Raw genomic sequence first — 16,396 nt, 5'->3', positions numbered from 1 at the left:
TATGATTCTATGATTCTATGATCTCGCTTTCAGGCTGAGAGAGCTGGCGTTTGGCCACAGACAGCTTTCTGGGTCATGTGGCCAGCATGAGGAAACGGCTTCTGGTGCAACGGAACACCGTGACAGAAACCAGAGTGCACAGAAACACCGTTTACCTTCCCGCCGCAGCAGTACCTATTTATCTACTTGCACTGGTGTGCTTTCAAACTGCTAGGTTGGCAGGAGCGCAACGGGAGCTCACCCCATCACGGGGATTCGAACTGCCAACCTTTCAATCAGCAAGCCCAAGAGGCTCAATGGTTTCGATCACAGTGCCACCCACATCCCTTTTTAATACGAATCAAAAATACTATTCAAAAATAGTATAATAAATGTGGCAGTATCATAAAGCTAAGTCACCAGTCAGATTTTGTTAATGGCAAAGTCTCAAAACCAAATCTGAGGGGTGATTGGCTGGTTGTATCCTAAGATATTTAGCAGTGCAATAGGATAACGCTGCACTTATATTGTTTACATCTTAAAGATTTGTCTAATATCCTTCCGGTTGCCTAATCTGCGCTTATATTGTTTACATCTTAAAGATTTGTCTAATATCCTTCCGGTTGCCTAATCTGACTTGAATTTGTCTAGAATTATACCACTGGTTTAATTTATGAAACAAGTCGTTTCAAAGTAGATAGTCGTTCATGGAGCATTTTTGACCCCACATCAGTGGCTGTTATATTCATAGCTTCTTCCTTTATACTGATGCTGATGTACTTGCCCAGAGCAACTGCATTTATTTAGACTAACAAAAGCTTATTGGAAAATGCCAAGGTGTAATTTAAACACCCCCTTTTGGAACACAGGGATAATTAACTATCTTTTGTTAGGAATGTCCTGTATTATCTAAATATAGTTCACATAAATTAATGTGCACTGCTTGATATGACATTAATTGATTCAGTTAATGTGTATAAGAAGCAGCATTACTTTGAAGTGACCTGCCTCTTATCTTCACAGCCACATCTGGAACATGAGTTGGTGGATGTGTTCTTTAACTCATTAAGTGTCAACCCTGTGCTTGATATGACACATCTTTTGTTATTTTCACTGTTGGATGCTGTGTGTTGTTTAAGTAATCTTGTTATCTTTATCATGTTGATAATGGGGATTTTGTATATTAGTATATTTGCTATTGTTTTGCGCTATGTTATTATGAAATGTTTTTGTGGTGTTTCTTTGAAATGTATTCATGTTTTCTTTGTTGTAAGCCACTTAGAGCATGTGTTTTGTGTGTGTGGAAAAGCGGCATACAAATAAAATGCATAAATGAATGAATATACAACCAAGTTTTTGTATTTCTCTTGTAAGAAATACAGAGGGCCTTCTCGGTAGTGGCACCCGCCCTGTGGAACGCCCTCCCATCAGATGTCAAAGAGAAAAATAACTTCCAAACTTTTAGAAGACATCTGAAGGCAGCCCTGTTTAGGGAAGCTTTTAATGTTTAATAGGTTACTGTATTTTAGTGTTTTGTTGGAAGCCGCCCAGAGTGGCTGGGGAAACCCAGTCAGATGGGCGGGGTATAAATTAATAATAATAAGCATCATCATCATCATCTTAGGACATACAATATCAGAAACTTGCTAACATTGGCAGATATCATTGTAATAAGACTATATCTATTTCTTTTTAAAGTTATCTAAAGTTATCTGTATTTGTGATTCATGAACTTCAGATTGACTTTGGAATTCAAATATACCATCGTAACTAATAAATTTCATGTTAATGTCTGTCATTTCTGGTACATTTCTGAAGCATGTCACGGGTCTTCATTCAGAACATGAACACAAGTTTTTCGTATTGTATTATTTTTTCTAAAAATTAATGAAAGGCTTTGGGGGTGCAGCCCCATCAAATAATTTATGGGGGGGGGGCACAGTGGGACCTTGGCCCCTAGGAGTTGGCTCTTATGAGTATAACTAAGCAGCCATATTTACTTGGTTGTTTATTAACTTGTACATCACCTAAAAACTTGTATCTGCTACAAATTCTTTCTCTAGAATGAAATATTTTCCCATACTACAAACATTTCACAATGAGAATGATAGACTTTGAAAAGCAGTGTGTAATGCTAATAAGTTGAATTAGCTGGAGGATCTTAAAGGGGGAAAATAGACATTAAAATGTTCAAAGCTGCCACCGTTCCTCCTACCTTGTAATGTAAACATTGTATAATGTGTGAATCACCATCTGCCATCCCCTTGATTTGTGGCTGGCAGGGAGAAGCCAAGTCTTAGAAAGAAGGCAGAGGAAAAAATATATAGAAAGACAATGCAGATAATGCACATTTTGTAATGTTTAGTTTGGCTCTAACTCTAATTGTGTCCTTAAGTATTAACTTGCACTCCTTCATCCCATTTCAGTTTAACATGGTGGGGACAGAGTTGGCAGAAGAGAGGTTCCAGCAGCTTTGTTGTGTGGAACTGAAAACCATAACCAGCTCTTTTGTATCTTCCAATTTATCCTCTCTCATAATTTCCTGTAATTGGTGGTTTAGGCCATCTGTTTGGCTAGCATAATACCGTGTACAATATGCTGCTGGCAGGTATCTGTTGAACGGTGGCCACAAATTGGAGAAGCTGACATGAGTAGCCTGGGCTCATCTATCACAAAGCATTTGAAGATGAAAGGGATTTCGTCTTGGTTGTAACATGTACAAATGGCTGCTGGGAGAGTTTCTGCTACATGTTTCTACTTTGTCCCTTGCAGAGTCCTGCAAGCTCAGTACACAGTGTTCTTCAACCGTGGCTGCCCAGATATGGTCCCATCATCTTCAGCTATAGCTTAGGGATGCTGAGAGTTGTAGCCTAACAACATCTGGGTACCCAAAGTTGAAGAACATAGAGTATGGCAGTTCAGCTTATTGAGGCTGTTCAAAAGAAAGCTTTTTTTGTTTGTTCGTTACTGTCTTTAAAAATCTTAGTGTTCTTAGGTTCAAGATATTAGTCGTGCAACAAAATCCATGCCAAGGCAGCCAAACTGAGAACCAAGAGTAGCGAAGAGCGTAATTCATATAAAATACAGTTTGTACCACAGAGGCTGCCCGGCGCTCAACTCACCTGGAATTGAATTATTTATGTGAACTCAGTGCAGATAAAGTATGGGCCAACAATTCAGTGGGTCACTGGACTTCTTAGCATGTTTTAAAAAAATAATTATTATTATTTTAATTAATTCTTAAGACTCCATTTCTGCAAAAGTTAGTTAATGCACAGAGATCTGCTCTATGCTCTTCCCTGTGAAGACAAAGACAAAATGTATCTGATACAGTTCTTCTGGCTTTGGTTTCGAAAAGGGGTGGGTTTCTAGCATCTGATACAGCTGAATTGGCAGAATAAGTAAGTTTTCGATGGATATAAGATTATAATATTCTTAACTCTCTAAGTACTTAGACTAATCTCTAAGTACTAGGTATGCTTTGAGACATGAGTTGGAAAAAACACAACATAAAAAATACAGCCACAAAAACCAGTTAGCTTACTTTTTTCTTAGGAAGTTGTAGCAATTTGGTAAATGCCTGTTACTGAAATCTATTTTAATAAAGTGCTTTGTGGACCTGCTGGTAATTTAGTTCATGTCAATGGAAATACACCAGTATGAGGAAGTCATAATGTAGCCCGGGTTGATATTGGGCTAAGATATGTTAAGGTGCCAGATGACATATGCCCTGTTCTATTAGGCTTTAATTGCCTTTGATGATTTTTAATGGTTACAGATATCCCTTAATGGATTGCTTACATCTCATTCCTTTTTTAGTCGGCTATGTTGTTTGCTACTATTCTTTTGTATTATGCTTTGAGATGAGGGATATAAATCCCTCCAAACATATAAATAGTCACCACGCTTCCTACATGTTCAGCTTCTGTTTGCTTATCTATTGACAATCTCTTTTATCTGATTATTTTCAACTTGCAGTGCAATTCTTTATGCTGTATTCACGATCAAATGATTTCTCCTCTGTTTGGAACTCTTATCTTTCAGATGCGCTGTAAACATGCTATATTTATATAGCATGTACTTTGGTTTGATTACTTATTTGAAAGGTAGAACGTTTCCTCCTGTTTATGATTGAGTGTCATGATTGTAGATAACACATGCCAATGATAAAATAATAGTTCTTCTTTGTAAATAGGTTCATACTGAATTTTAATTACTTTCTTCCAGGTATTGCTTCCATGACAGTCCCAGTATACATTGCAGAAGTTGCTCCACCTCATCTAAGAGGCAGATTAGTGACTATAAACACACTCTTCATCACAGGAGGACAGTTCTTTGCAAGCGTTATAGATGGAGCCTTCAGTTATCTTCCAAAGGATGGATGGAGGTTAGTGTAATCTTTTTGTTTGTTATTGAAAGTAAAGTGAGAGCTGCACTGCCATTTAGATTCACATGCTGTGTGTGTGAAATGTGTGTGTAGTACACACAAATATGTATTTGTATACACACGATATAGATACATTTTTTGTTTGCAATGTCTTTTGTACTCTTTAGTGAAAAAAATTAATTACCCTTTCTAAATCACAATAAGGAGCAATAATAATAATAATAATAATAATAGTGGCAAAGTTTTTATCGGTGGTTGCAAGAACCAATGATCCCTATATTCTGAACAAAATGCTTGTTTAACCTGGATCCCTGTATGAATTGTGTATTGCTTTGTAACGATTTGTTGGGTCTTTGGACCGAAATAAAGATTGATGATGATGAATAATAATAGGTGACAAAGAAACTATCCAAATGTGTTACATTTTACAGATTACATTTTTATTTTAAACCCAACAATTTTAGATGCAAATCTAAATGATTTAAATGTAGACTTTGTTTTTGCACACTTGGAATCTTCCTTTTTGTGGTTTTAAGTTGGTGCCCTTAGAATGCTAATTGGCTTTGAATAATGGCAGCAAATCCAGCTGAAATTTCTAATGGATTGAATTAAGGAGCTACGGATTTTATCTTTCAACATTGTAATTTGCAGGGTGGCAAGATCTATAGCAAATGTAATCAAGATGCATGCTAGCTTTCTTGGAGACCCATGGCTTCAATTCTATGGTTCTCAGTATAACATCATGTAAAGTCTTGATTCTCCTGTTACCCAGAGAACTAATTTTAAGAATCCCCAAAGCTAAAAAAAAATTTTTAATTGCTTGGTTTTGAATGGACCATCTTCTGTCTGTCATCTAGAAAAATCATTAAATGTAGCAACAGCCACCAGCTTGGATGGCTTCAGAAGATGTCAGATGTGGATGGTGGTGCAAACTATTTACAGTGCATAACCACAAAGTTCATGTCTGTCTTAGTCACTTGCAGAATCCAGGAGTGGCCCCTTCCGGCTTCTCCCCCAACATAAGAACTTAGACACCCCAAATCTTCCTCCCCTCCTTGCGTTTCACACCCCTGTGCAAGCTGGGTGACGGAAGTCACGTGTGTGCCTCCTGGCCAGCCGGGCTAGGTGAGGCGCTTGGGCTCTCAGTAGCATCTTCGAGCCCTCTCTTCGCTTGGCTGGCCCATTCCCTCTCTACTCCACTTGAGGTGTGGTTTTCCCCACCTCTGGACGAGGAGCTGCTCCTCAGAAACCTCGGAGGCTCTCTGTATTCCCCTGCCTCCCTCCCCTGTTCTGATGGCAGTCCCCTGACACATGACAGCTGTGATTGTCTTCTATATTAGATCCATAATGGGAGAGAATAATACAGTGGTGCCCCGCAAGACGAATGCCTCGCAAGACGGAAAACTCGCTAGACGAAAGAGTTTACCGTTTTGGAGGTGCTTCGCAAAACAAATTTCCTATGGGCTTGCTTCGCAAGACGAAAATGTCTTGCGAGTTCCTGCGGGTTTTTTTTCCTCCCCCCCCCCTTCTAAGCCGCTTATCTGCTTATCCGCTAAGCCGCTAAGCTGCTAAAAGCCGCTAAACCGCTAATAGCGCTAATCCGCTAAGCCGTCAATGGGCTTGCTTCGCAAGACGAAAAAACCGCTAGACGAAGAGACTCGCAGAACGGATTCTTTTCGTCTTGCGAGGCACCACTGTATGTCAGCTGTCATGCCACTGTAGTTGTAGGCCTCTTTAGTTGGTCTGGAGTTGCATTTGTTCAGCGTATTTGCTGTTTGATACATGTAAATACATGGGACGCAGGTGGCGCTGTGGGTTAAAGCCTCAGTGCCTAGGACTTGCCGATCGAAAGGTCGGCGGTTCGAATCCCTGCGGCGGGGTGCGCTCCCGCTGCTCGGTCCCAGCGCCTGCCAACCTAGCAGTTCGAAAGCACCTCCGGGTGCAAGTAGATAAATAGGGACCGCTTACCAGCGGGAAGGTAAACGGCGTTTCCGTGTGCGGCTCTGGCTCGCCAGAGCAGCGATGTCACGCTGGCCACGTGACCCGGAAGTGTCTCCGGACAGCGCTGGCCCCTGGCCTCTTAAGTGAGATGGGCGCACAACCCCAGAGTCTGTCAAGACTGGCCCGTACGGGCAGGGGTACCTTTACCTTTACCTTTACATGTAAATACAGTGGTATCTCGGGTTACATACGCTTCAGGTTACATACGCTTCAGGTTACAGACTCTGCTAACCCAGAAATAGTTTTCAGGTTAAGAACTTTGCTTCAGGATGAGAACAGAAATCGTGCTCCAGCAGCACGGCAGCAGCAGGAGGCCCCCATTAGCTAAAGTGGTGCTTCAGGTTAAGAACAGTTTCAGGTTAAGTACGGACCTCCGGAACGAATTAAGTACTTAACCCGAGGTACCACTGTAATTGTAGTTCTCAATCTAATATAAGTTAACTTTGGGCTAAGTTTATGTTATCTAACAGTAATTGAAATAACTGATTTGCAAACAGCAATGTTAAAATTATGTCTGCAGGGAACAACTGAAAACCTGTTCAACAGTTCTTGGAATCGTCTGAGACGGAAATCTCAGGATATAAACTATGTTACCTCCATATGCTTATTTAGAGAAATACTGAGCGTATTCAGAAAGTGGCTTAAAGCCTTGCTGTTCTTCATGGAGAGAATATTGATAAATTTGCATTAAAAATGTTTCTTTTCTTTCCCCCAGATATATGTTGGGCCTCTCGGCAGTTCCAGCTGTAATACAGTTTTTTGGCTTCCTCTTTCTTCCTGAAAGCCCCCGTTGGCTTATTCAAAAAGGACAGACTCAAAAGGCAAGAAGAATCCTGTCTCTGATGCGGGGTAATCAAACAATAGATGAAGAATATGATAGCATCAAGAATAACATAGAAGAGGAAGAAAAAGAAGTTGGTGCAGGTAAGGTTGAATTTCAGCTTTCTTTGTACATTTATTAATGAGTGACAGTGTTAACAGTATTTTAGGTTAGTTTGAAATAGATTTTATATTATTACTACTACTACCACTACTACTAATATTATTTGTATAGCACCTGCAGGTCTCAGGGCAGTTCTCAACTTAAAATCACAATGTTAAAACACAAAATACATAATAACAATAAAAACAAGAAGAATCAATAATTTGCAACCCATGGTTTCAGGCAATCCTAACTGGTTCTAACCATACTCCCAGTGAAAATAAGATTAAACTAAGCTCTATTCTTTATACAGCCTTGCTCCTACATCAATTCTATTGGTATTTTTCAGAAGAAATTAATATGTTAATATCAGACTTGGTTCCGTACTTTAACATAATGAAATTATAATTGTCTTAAGAATTGCTAATGAGTTTCAAGGATTCAGTTAAACAGGGGAAGCCAATATAATGAATCAGCCATATATGCTTTTTCAAACAAATTAATAATTTGAAGGATAATTTTTGTTCTGTTCTCAATTGACTAGGTGTATATATTCTAATTGTCACAACCTAATTATATAATTGCTTGGCAGGAGTAACTCACAAGTGCACGCTAGCTCTGATATCCTTCAACTGCGATATTAAAACTTGGGATTCTACAGTGACCTTTCAGTCTGTTGCCTCTCTTTATTCGCAGTGGATTTTGACGTGTGAGGTTCCCAGTATGGTTACAAAGAAATAAAAGCTGGCAAATTCCAACTAGCATATTGAATTCTCGTGAGTTGCTGCTGTTAGCTTTTGGGTCATGCAAATTATACTTGCCTTATACAGCCACTTCTGTGCATTTTCTATAACCAAACGGGAGTGAGACTTCAGTCATAGTGAACATGTTCGTGAATGGAATAAACTTTTCAACCCATGCTGCTAGTGTTTGAACTTCCCCATTTATACCAGTCTCTGTTAGAGTTTATTTAACAGGATTAGTTTTTTTAATCTGTTAAAAAGTATATAAACACGGACTGGCAGTGTACAGTATAGATCCAGTGACAGGGAAATGCAAGAAGCAGATTTATGTTTTAGATCAGGGGTCAGCAAACTTTTTCAGCAGGGGGCTGGTCCACTGTCCCTCAGACTGGACTATATTTTGAAAAAAAAAATGAACAAATTCCTATGCCCCACAAATAACCCAGAGATGCATTTTAAATAAAAGCACACATTCTACTCATGTAAAAACACCAGGCAGGCCCTACAAATAACCTGGAGATGCATTTTAAATAAAAGCACACATTCTACTCATGCTGATTCCTGGACCGTCCATGGGCCGGATTTAGAAGGTGATTGGGCCGGATCTGGCCCCCGGGCCCTAGTTTTCCTACCCATGTTTTAGATGCTTCTTCAGAGAGAAGGTGGGTTGGTCTATTGTTGTTATCAAATGAGCCATGCCAACTAGGGGGAATGTCCACTGATGCTTCTGCAGGTGATCCCACTGGCTGCTCTGGGATAGAAGGGTTAAGGTGGTCTCAGAGGTAGCTTGGACCTAAATGGTCCAGGGCTTTGTAATTCAATACATGGACCTTGAACTTGGCTTTGTAGTAGATGGGCAGCCAGTGCAGATTCTTCAACAATGCTTTCATATGTTGTCAGCCAGATGCCCCCATGAGCAATCTGGCTGCTGCATTCTTCACCAGTTGGCGCTTCCATACCAGGCCCCAAGGACAGCCCCACGTAGAGGCATTGCAGTAATCCAGCCTTGAGGTTACCAACACATGGACTATAGTTGGTGGCCATGTAAGGAGGATGCTGTGAAGTAGTCCAACTGGAGTGGGCAGTGAGGTACCGTATTTTTCTCTCTATAGGACGCACTTTCCCCCCTCCAAAAATGAAGGGGAAATGTGTGTGCGTCCTATGGAGCGAATTCAGGCTCCTTGGCTTTAGCGATAGCAACGCGAAGCCTCCGAAGCGCAAAGGGAGCGCTCCCTCCGCACTCCAGAGGCTTCGCGTTGCTTTCGCTGAAGCCTGGAGAGTGAGAGAGGTCGGTGTGCACCGACCCCTCTTGCTCTCCAGGCTTCAGGGATAGCCGCCTGAAGCCTCTGGAGCGCAACAGGAGCTCCCGCTGCACTCCGAAGGCTTCGGGTTCCTTTTGCTGAAGCCGGGAGAGCAAGACTCCCCTGGCTTCATCAGAGAGGGAGAGCTGCGCAGCGCCCCTTCAGTGAAGCGGGAGGAGAAATGGTAGGGGCTCCGTTTCTCCTGCCGCTTCGCTGAAGGGGAGCTGAGCAGAGAGGGGGAGAATTTTTTTTCCGTGTTCTCCCCCTCTATAACAAGGTGCGTCCTATGGTCGGGTGCGTCCTATAGAGCGAAAAATACGGTAATCTTTTCCATCCCAAGCCTTCATTACTTGGTCCCAAGATGAAAAACTTGAATGCAGTCTGTTTCTACCACAGCAGTTCCCAGTGCTGGAAAAGGGGTGAAATCTTAAAATCTGCAAAACAGCCTATCTCTTCTGTGGCCTGTGTTTACAGATCCCCATGCAAGTGTTTCGGTTTCTTTGGATTGTGGCGGTTATCTAGGCTGAGATCCAGAAAGCCCCCCCCCCCCCAACTAGTTCTGCCAAGAGATTTTGGCTTCTGTTTTTGTGAATTAAAACTGTGCAGTATTGCAAACCACTTCTGAAACCATGTGGACTTTTAAGAGCTGTTTGTGTTAAGTCTCCGGGGTCCGTAGCTAAAAAAAATAAAATAAAAATCCTCTGGGCTTGCCCAAACTGTGCTGCTTAATGTTGCTGTTTGGCGTCTAGCCCATGATGATTTTTCCATGGAGAGATGTGGGTCTGACATAAGAGTGTTAAAGTGAATCATAGGTTAAGTTTTTTTATGCATTTACTCACTTGCAGTTCTGCGCACTAAATATGTAATATAATATTATGTGCTGTTGACCATAAGAGGGAAATGGCTTATGGCTTTTTCTTGGATCAGAGTTTATTCTAAAAATGGAAATAAAATCAAATTATTGTGATTCAAGGGTTGTTAAATGTTTGTGTTGAGATATTACCAATTTTTGTTTTTCTCATTGATGGTAAAATGAGGTTTCTTAAAAATGACACAAGAAGTTCCTTCTGGTACTGTACCCAAATAATTGTTTAGGAAAAATATATTTTTCTTAAAGTGAATTTTGCATTGGTGAAGAAGCTCCTGACATTGATATGAGAGGATATAAGAGGATTTTCCTCATTTACCTTTCAAGATGTAAAACAGATTCTGAAACACTGGCCTCTTATTTATAGTGTATGGATATAAGCAAATTAATGTATACCGTATTTTTTGCTCCATAAGACACACTTTTTCCCTCCTAAAAAGCAAGGGAAAATGTGTGTGCGTCTTATGGAGCGAATGCAGGGGGGAGGCAGGCGGGAAAAGCCCCCAAGAGCCGCACACAAGCTCCATGCGGCTCTTGCTGGCTTTTCTCCGAGGAGGGAGAAGGGACTGACTGGCCGCGTCAGTCCCTTCTCCCTCCTCGTAGAAAAGCCCGCAGGAGCCATGTGCTCCTTAAAGGGTGTGCTGCTCTTGTGGGCTTTTGTGGGAAATGGGGGAATTCCCTCCCTGAGCTGCTCTTTGTGCCTGGGGGGGGGACGACCCAGGCTTCCCCCACCAGCCCCGCCAAGCTCCTGAGCAGCTCTGGGGTAGCCCGCGGACCCTCCGCAGAGCAGTGGGATGAAGGCTCCCTGCTCCGCTGCGGACGCTTCACGGGCTACCCCAGAAGCCAGAACAGCTAGAGAGAGCGCTGCGCAGCGCTTCCTCTACAGAGCCGTGCAGAGTGTGTGTGTGGCTCTTGGGGGCTTTTCCCCGAGGAGGGAGAAGGGCAGCCATCCACACAGCTCGTGAAAGGGAGCGCTGAGCAGAGCCTGGGATGCATACAGGCTCTGCTCAGCGCTCCCTTTAAATAATATTTTTTTCTTGAATTCCCCCTCTAAAAACTAGTTGCGCCTTATGGTCAGGTGCGCCTTATGGAGCGAAAAATACGGTAATTCTTATTTCCTGTAAAAACAGATATTAGCAGGGTAAGTCTGGTCTCTATGCAGCCCTGACTACTCAAACTTCAATTTATTAATATATTTCTTGCTCATGGGACTTTGGAAAGTCATGATGAAGGGTTTCTGGTAAGTTCCTTCCTCCTTAAAAACTCAGAAGATCTTAAAATTTCAGAGCTAGCAGTTTTAGTGAGCTTCGAATGCAGTGATATTCGGTGCTCTTGTTTGTGTTCATTCTGTTATGACTTTGGCTTTCAGGTCAAGGATTGTTGTCAACACTGCTTTAGAGGAGTTCTGTTCTTAGGATTTCCTCTTCCCTAACATGAAGCTGGGATAGGCATCACATGAACCTTAGTACTACTACAAATTTCATTATGCAGGGGTGGAGATTTCTTGAATTTACATCACAGGCTGAAATACAAACAATATCAACATTGTGCTATTTTTTGCATCAAAAAGATTGCTTATAAACAATGGAACTAAAGCTCAAGCTCTATTGTGTTTGAGTGGTTTTCTGTGACTTCAGTGATTATACTGGAATTGGATTATTCTCTTGCATATTAGCATTTTTTTTTATAAGAGCGAACAAGCAGTTCTAAGAGGGAGCTCTGAAGTGTTAACATTTTGTTAAAACTAAATTAGATCTGTTAGAAGCAAGAATAAAATGACAGTTTATGGCAGATTCTAAACAAGTGAATAGCTACAGAAATGCCTGCATAGAACATCTTTATTCACATTTTATTTCAAAAGTGCTGCGCTTTATAGTATTTAGCTTCCATTGCTATGACAATGGAAAACAGTTTTCCCAGTAGCTTACAGCATTTGTAAATGCAGAGCAAGAAAATGTTTGGATATAGCTACAGTCCAACAGCCTTGAAAAGGAGTACAAACAGATGTATTAAACTGAAGTTACAATTTTGGCAATACCTTATTTATGGAAGTATGAACACAGAAAAGGTTAAAGTTGTCATGTTTTGCATTTGCCACACATTGATATTTTTGAATTGTTATTAAAAAAAAGACAAACTGAAATCATGATTCTACCAACCAAATGACATGGACTTTCACTTTGTATCTCATTGAAAAACACTATTTTGCTGCCACCCACTGCTTTTAGACACCTGTTATACCCCAATCATGCATGTATATTCAGTATATACTGTATGTCTATTGTTCACACCCCGTATTTTTCGCTCTATAAGACGCACCAGACCATAAGACGCACCTAGTTTTTGGAGGAAGAAAACAAGAAAAAAAAATATTATGAATTTCAGAAGCCAGAACAACAAGAGGGATCGCTGCGCAGCGAAAGCAGCGATCCCTCTTGCTGTTCTGGCTTCTGGGATAGCTGCGCAGCCTGCATTCGCTCCATAAGACGCACACACATTTCCCCTTACTTTTTAGGAGGGGAAAAGTGAGTCTTATAGAGCAAAAAATACGGTATGTACTTTGTTCAAAGCGACTGGTTTTCAAATAAAGGTGCATAGGATTCAAGCCTTAGCCTTCGAGTAAATAACCTTTCTTAGTATCCTATGCCAGGCTGAAGAGAAGAAAGCATTAAGCCCCAGGTGACTGAGGGTTTGTGCCAGTCTACTGCTGCAAGCGCTGGCCACAACATGAGGGTAGCATGCCCCCATGGTCCTGGTTTTCTGATAGTTTGGTTCTTTAAGTGCTCTTAAAAACATGCTTTTCCTACATGCCTTGAATGTTTCTACTTCAGCTGGCTTTCCCCTTTCCTAATTTTGCCATTCAACATTTCATTATCCACCTTATAAGAAGCAATTTACCCTTGTTTGTTTCAGAGCCTGTTCTGTTTTATTTTGTGCCTTTATATCTTTCCTGGCTTCCGTTGAACTCCAGGCAGCATATATAGGACTCCTGGGGAGTTTTCAAGCCAATCCAGGCCTGTGTAGTTTCAGCAGAGTTAATGTATTGTATGCCATGCCCTGGGATCTGGAACCCTGATGCTACATAAAAACAGTGCTCAAGTAGGTTGCTAGTTCCCAGTTCCTTATTTGCTTGCAAGTTCAAAACACTGAAAAGAATGAAAATTCATTCATCCCTGAACCCCCAGATAGCATTTGGAGTGCCCCATATAGTATATTTCCATGACTAGGGACTCCCACCTTTGAGTCCTAGAACAGTTGTTTTTGGTCCAAATTATCTTGCTTATGAAATGCTCATAAGAAATTAAATCAGCAACTGGTTGTGCCTACCCCACAACATGAATCACACACCCATCCATCTGGGGGAGTATGCCTTGTGAAATGACATTGGATCCTGCCTAGCCCAGAGCTTCCTGCAGGCACATAGCATAGTTGGCGGCATCTGTACATACTAACAGTAGTTAAAATGTGTAAAACAGAAGATGATGATATGCTTTGGGCAGCAAACAGCGAATCATGCACCCACCCACAAAATAAAGTATAATGATATTGATGATCATATTAAAGGTAAAGGTAAAGGTACCCCTGCCCGTACGGGCCAGTCTTGACAGACTCTGGGGTTGTGCGCCCATCTCACTTAAGAGGCCAGGGGCCAGCGCTGTCCGGAGACACTTCCGGGTCACGTGGCCAGCGTGACATCGCTGCTCTGGCCAGAGCCAGAGCCAGAGCCGCACAAGGAAATGCTGTTTACCTTCCCGCTGGTAAGCGGTCCCTATTTATCTACTTGCACCCGGAGGTGCTTTCGAACTGCTAGGTTGGCAGGCGCTGGGACCGAGCAGCGGGAGCGCACCCCGCCGCAGGGATTCGAACCGCCGACCTTTCGATCGGCAAGCCCTAGGCGCTGAGGCTTTAACCCACAGCGCCACCTGCGTCCCCAATGATCATATTAATTGTTCCTAATTATTTTATGTAGATTGATGGAAGATTAAATATGAGGATATACTAATCTAATTGAAAGGAAAATGGGGTCTAGCATATATTTTTATTCCTAATAAACATCGAAAAGGGAATATTGAAGAGTTGTCGACCTTTATTATAGTGCTTTGTAATAAGAATTATACAGAACATACAACTCCTGAGTCTCATCACTGCCTCCTGTGAGAGCGAGTGCCATAGTTTTAACTAATATTGTTTTTTACAGCCGTGATCGTAGCATTACGCAAAGCAATAATACATGTAGATGGTGTGACTTGTACTGGTGTTCGGAGTGGTTTACCATGTACAGTGGTTTGAAAGCAGCCTATGAATTAGTACAGTGGTAGGCGGCGGCAGCAGCAACAACAACTCCTTTCCAAACAGGGCTGGATGAGGCAACTGGGTCAAGTGGCAGATTCAGGGGTTGTTACTTTTAAGCCTCTTGGCGATTCCCCTCTGTTGGAGGACAGAGCTTGTACATGCTATGTAGCCTCTCCGGTTCCCCCAGACCTAGCCTGGTACTTTAGGTGCAGTGAATGATGCTAATCTGCTATCATTGTTGAAGTAAGATTCAGTCTTTGAATGTGGAATAGGGAAAGAGTGCCAGCCCTTCACCGCTAACAGCAAAATATTGGGGGCCAGCCCTGCTTCTAAAACATGTTTTTGTGGTTTTCCAGAGCTTGGTTTCAGCTGTGGGGAAGCTGAAGTATACTCTCTGCATCAGTGAGATTGCTTCTGAGTTCATCATCGTCCAACCTTTTGTAGAATCCTTTTCAGTGTATCCTAGCAACAAGAATGGCAATATGCACAAAGGCCATTAGGGACCCTTACTTTAAAAAATTTAATCTACCCTCAGTTTTTAAAAAAATCTACAAATTTAAGATAACTTGAAGTCTAAAGCACGTCTACTAAAGGATTTTCTAATTCTATTGACTTTTTCCAGAATAGTAGTAACTACAAAATATTATACAACAAATATTATAACCCTTGGAAAGGTTAATCAGTGTATCAGATTTAATGGTTTAAAATATTTATTCTTATGACTACATGTTTCACAAATGAATGTTTGGTTAATTGTGTTTGCTTGAGTACTTAAATGATAATCTGAAAAATAACATTTTCACTCAGCATCAGTCATCTAGATAAATATTTAACAAACTGTTTGGACGCTGGGCAATAGGAATCCCTGGAGTCCTAAAGAGCTGCTGTTTCCCCCTTTAGTGTATGTGTACTGCTTCTGCCCTGTTGTCTGGTAGTCCTTGGAAGCACTGTGGTTTTCTCTTCCTTTTTTCCAAGCAACCAGAATGTATTTTTCCTGTGCTGAGTTTGTCTGAGGTCAGATACACTTTAGAAAGTATTTTCTGCACATAAAAGGTAAAGGTAAAGGACCCCTGACAGTTAAGTTCAGTCGCGAACAACTCTGGGGTTGCGGCGCTCATCTTGCTTTACTGGCTGAGGGAGCTGACGTTTTGTCTGTAGACAGCTTCCGGGTCACGTGGCCAGCATGACTAAGCCGCTTCTGGCGAAACCAGAGCAGCACACGGAAACACCGTTAACCTTCCCGCTGGAGCGGTACCTATTTATCTACTTGCACTTTGACGTGCTTTCGAACTGCTAGGTTGGCAGGAGCAGGGACCGAGCAACGGGAGCTCACCCCATCATGGGGATTTGAACCACCGACCTTCTGATCGGCAAGCCCTAGGCTCAGTGGTTTAGACCACAGCGCCACCCGCATCCCTAAGGTAAAGGTAAAGGACCCCTGATAGTTAAGTCTAGTCGCGAATAACTCCGGGGTTGCGGCACTCATCTCGCTTTACTGGCCGAGGAGCTGATGTTCGTCTGCAGATAGTTTTTCCGGGTCATGTGGCCAGCATGACTAAGCCGCTTCTGGTGAAACCAGAATACTGCTACACAATAAATGCAGAATCTCCGACCCAAATGGAAAATGCAAAAGGTTAACACTTTACAAAGAGTTATAGAATGGTAGAGTTGGAAAAGAGTTCATCTAGTTCAAAGAGACTTAGACATGTCTTCTGCTCTACAGCCGACACTCAATAAGAATTCACTTACAGTACAACACATAATATGTCTACTCAGAAGTCGATTTCTTTGTGTTTGTTGGGGTAAGTGGTTACAGGATAGCAGCCTAAGCTTTGTTTAAGGGTTGGGTTTTTTTTGAGGGAGGACAGTTCCTGTTGCTTTTAAAGCTGTAACTCCACAGTC

General features: G+C 41.8%; 1 protein-coding gene across 1 annotated transcript in view; it reads left to right on the top strand.

Moving 5' to 3' along the window:
• Positions 1-16,396, top strand: part of SLC2A13 (solute carrier family 2 member 13) — a 98,691-nt gene that overhangs the window by 18,535 nt on the left and 63,760 nt on the right. Inside the window, exons 2-3 of the mRNA XM_079994218.1 lie at positions 4,207-4,366; positions 7,083-7,291. Of these exons, the coding sequence (XP_079850344.1) occupies positions 4,207-4,366; positions 7,083-7,291 (369 nt within the window). The remainder of the gene's footprint in view (positions 1-4,206; positions 4,367-7,082; positions 7,292-16,396) is intronic.

The sequence above is a fragment of the Podarcis cretensis genome (assembly GCF_951804945.1).
Source record: "Podarcis cretensis genome assembly, chromosome: 10".
Lineage (NCBI taxonomy): Eukaryota > Metazoa > Chordata > Lepidosauria > Squamata > Lacertidae > Podarcis > Podarcis cretensis.
The sequence above is the reverse complement of the archived record's forward strand: the minus strand, read 5'-3'. Positions and strand labels throughout refer to the sequence as shown.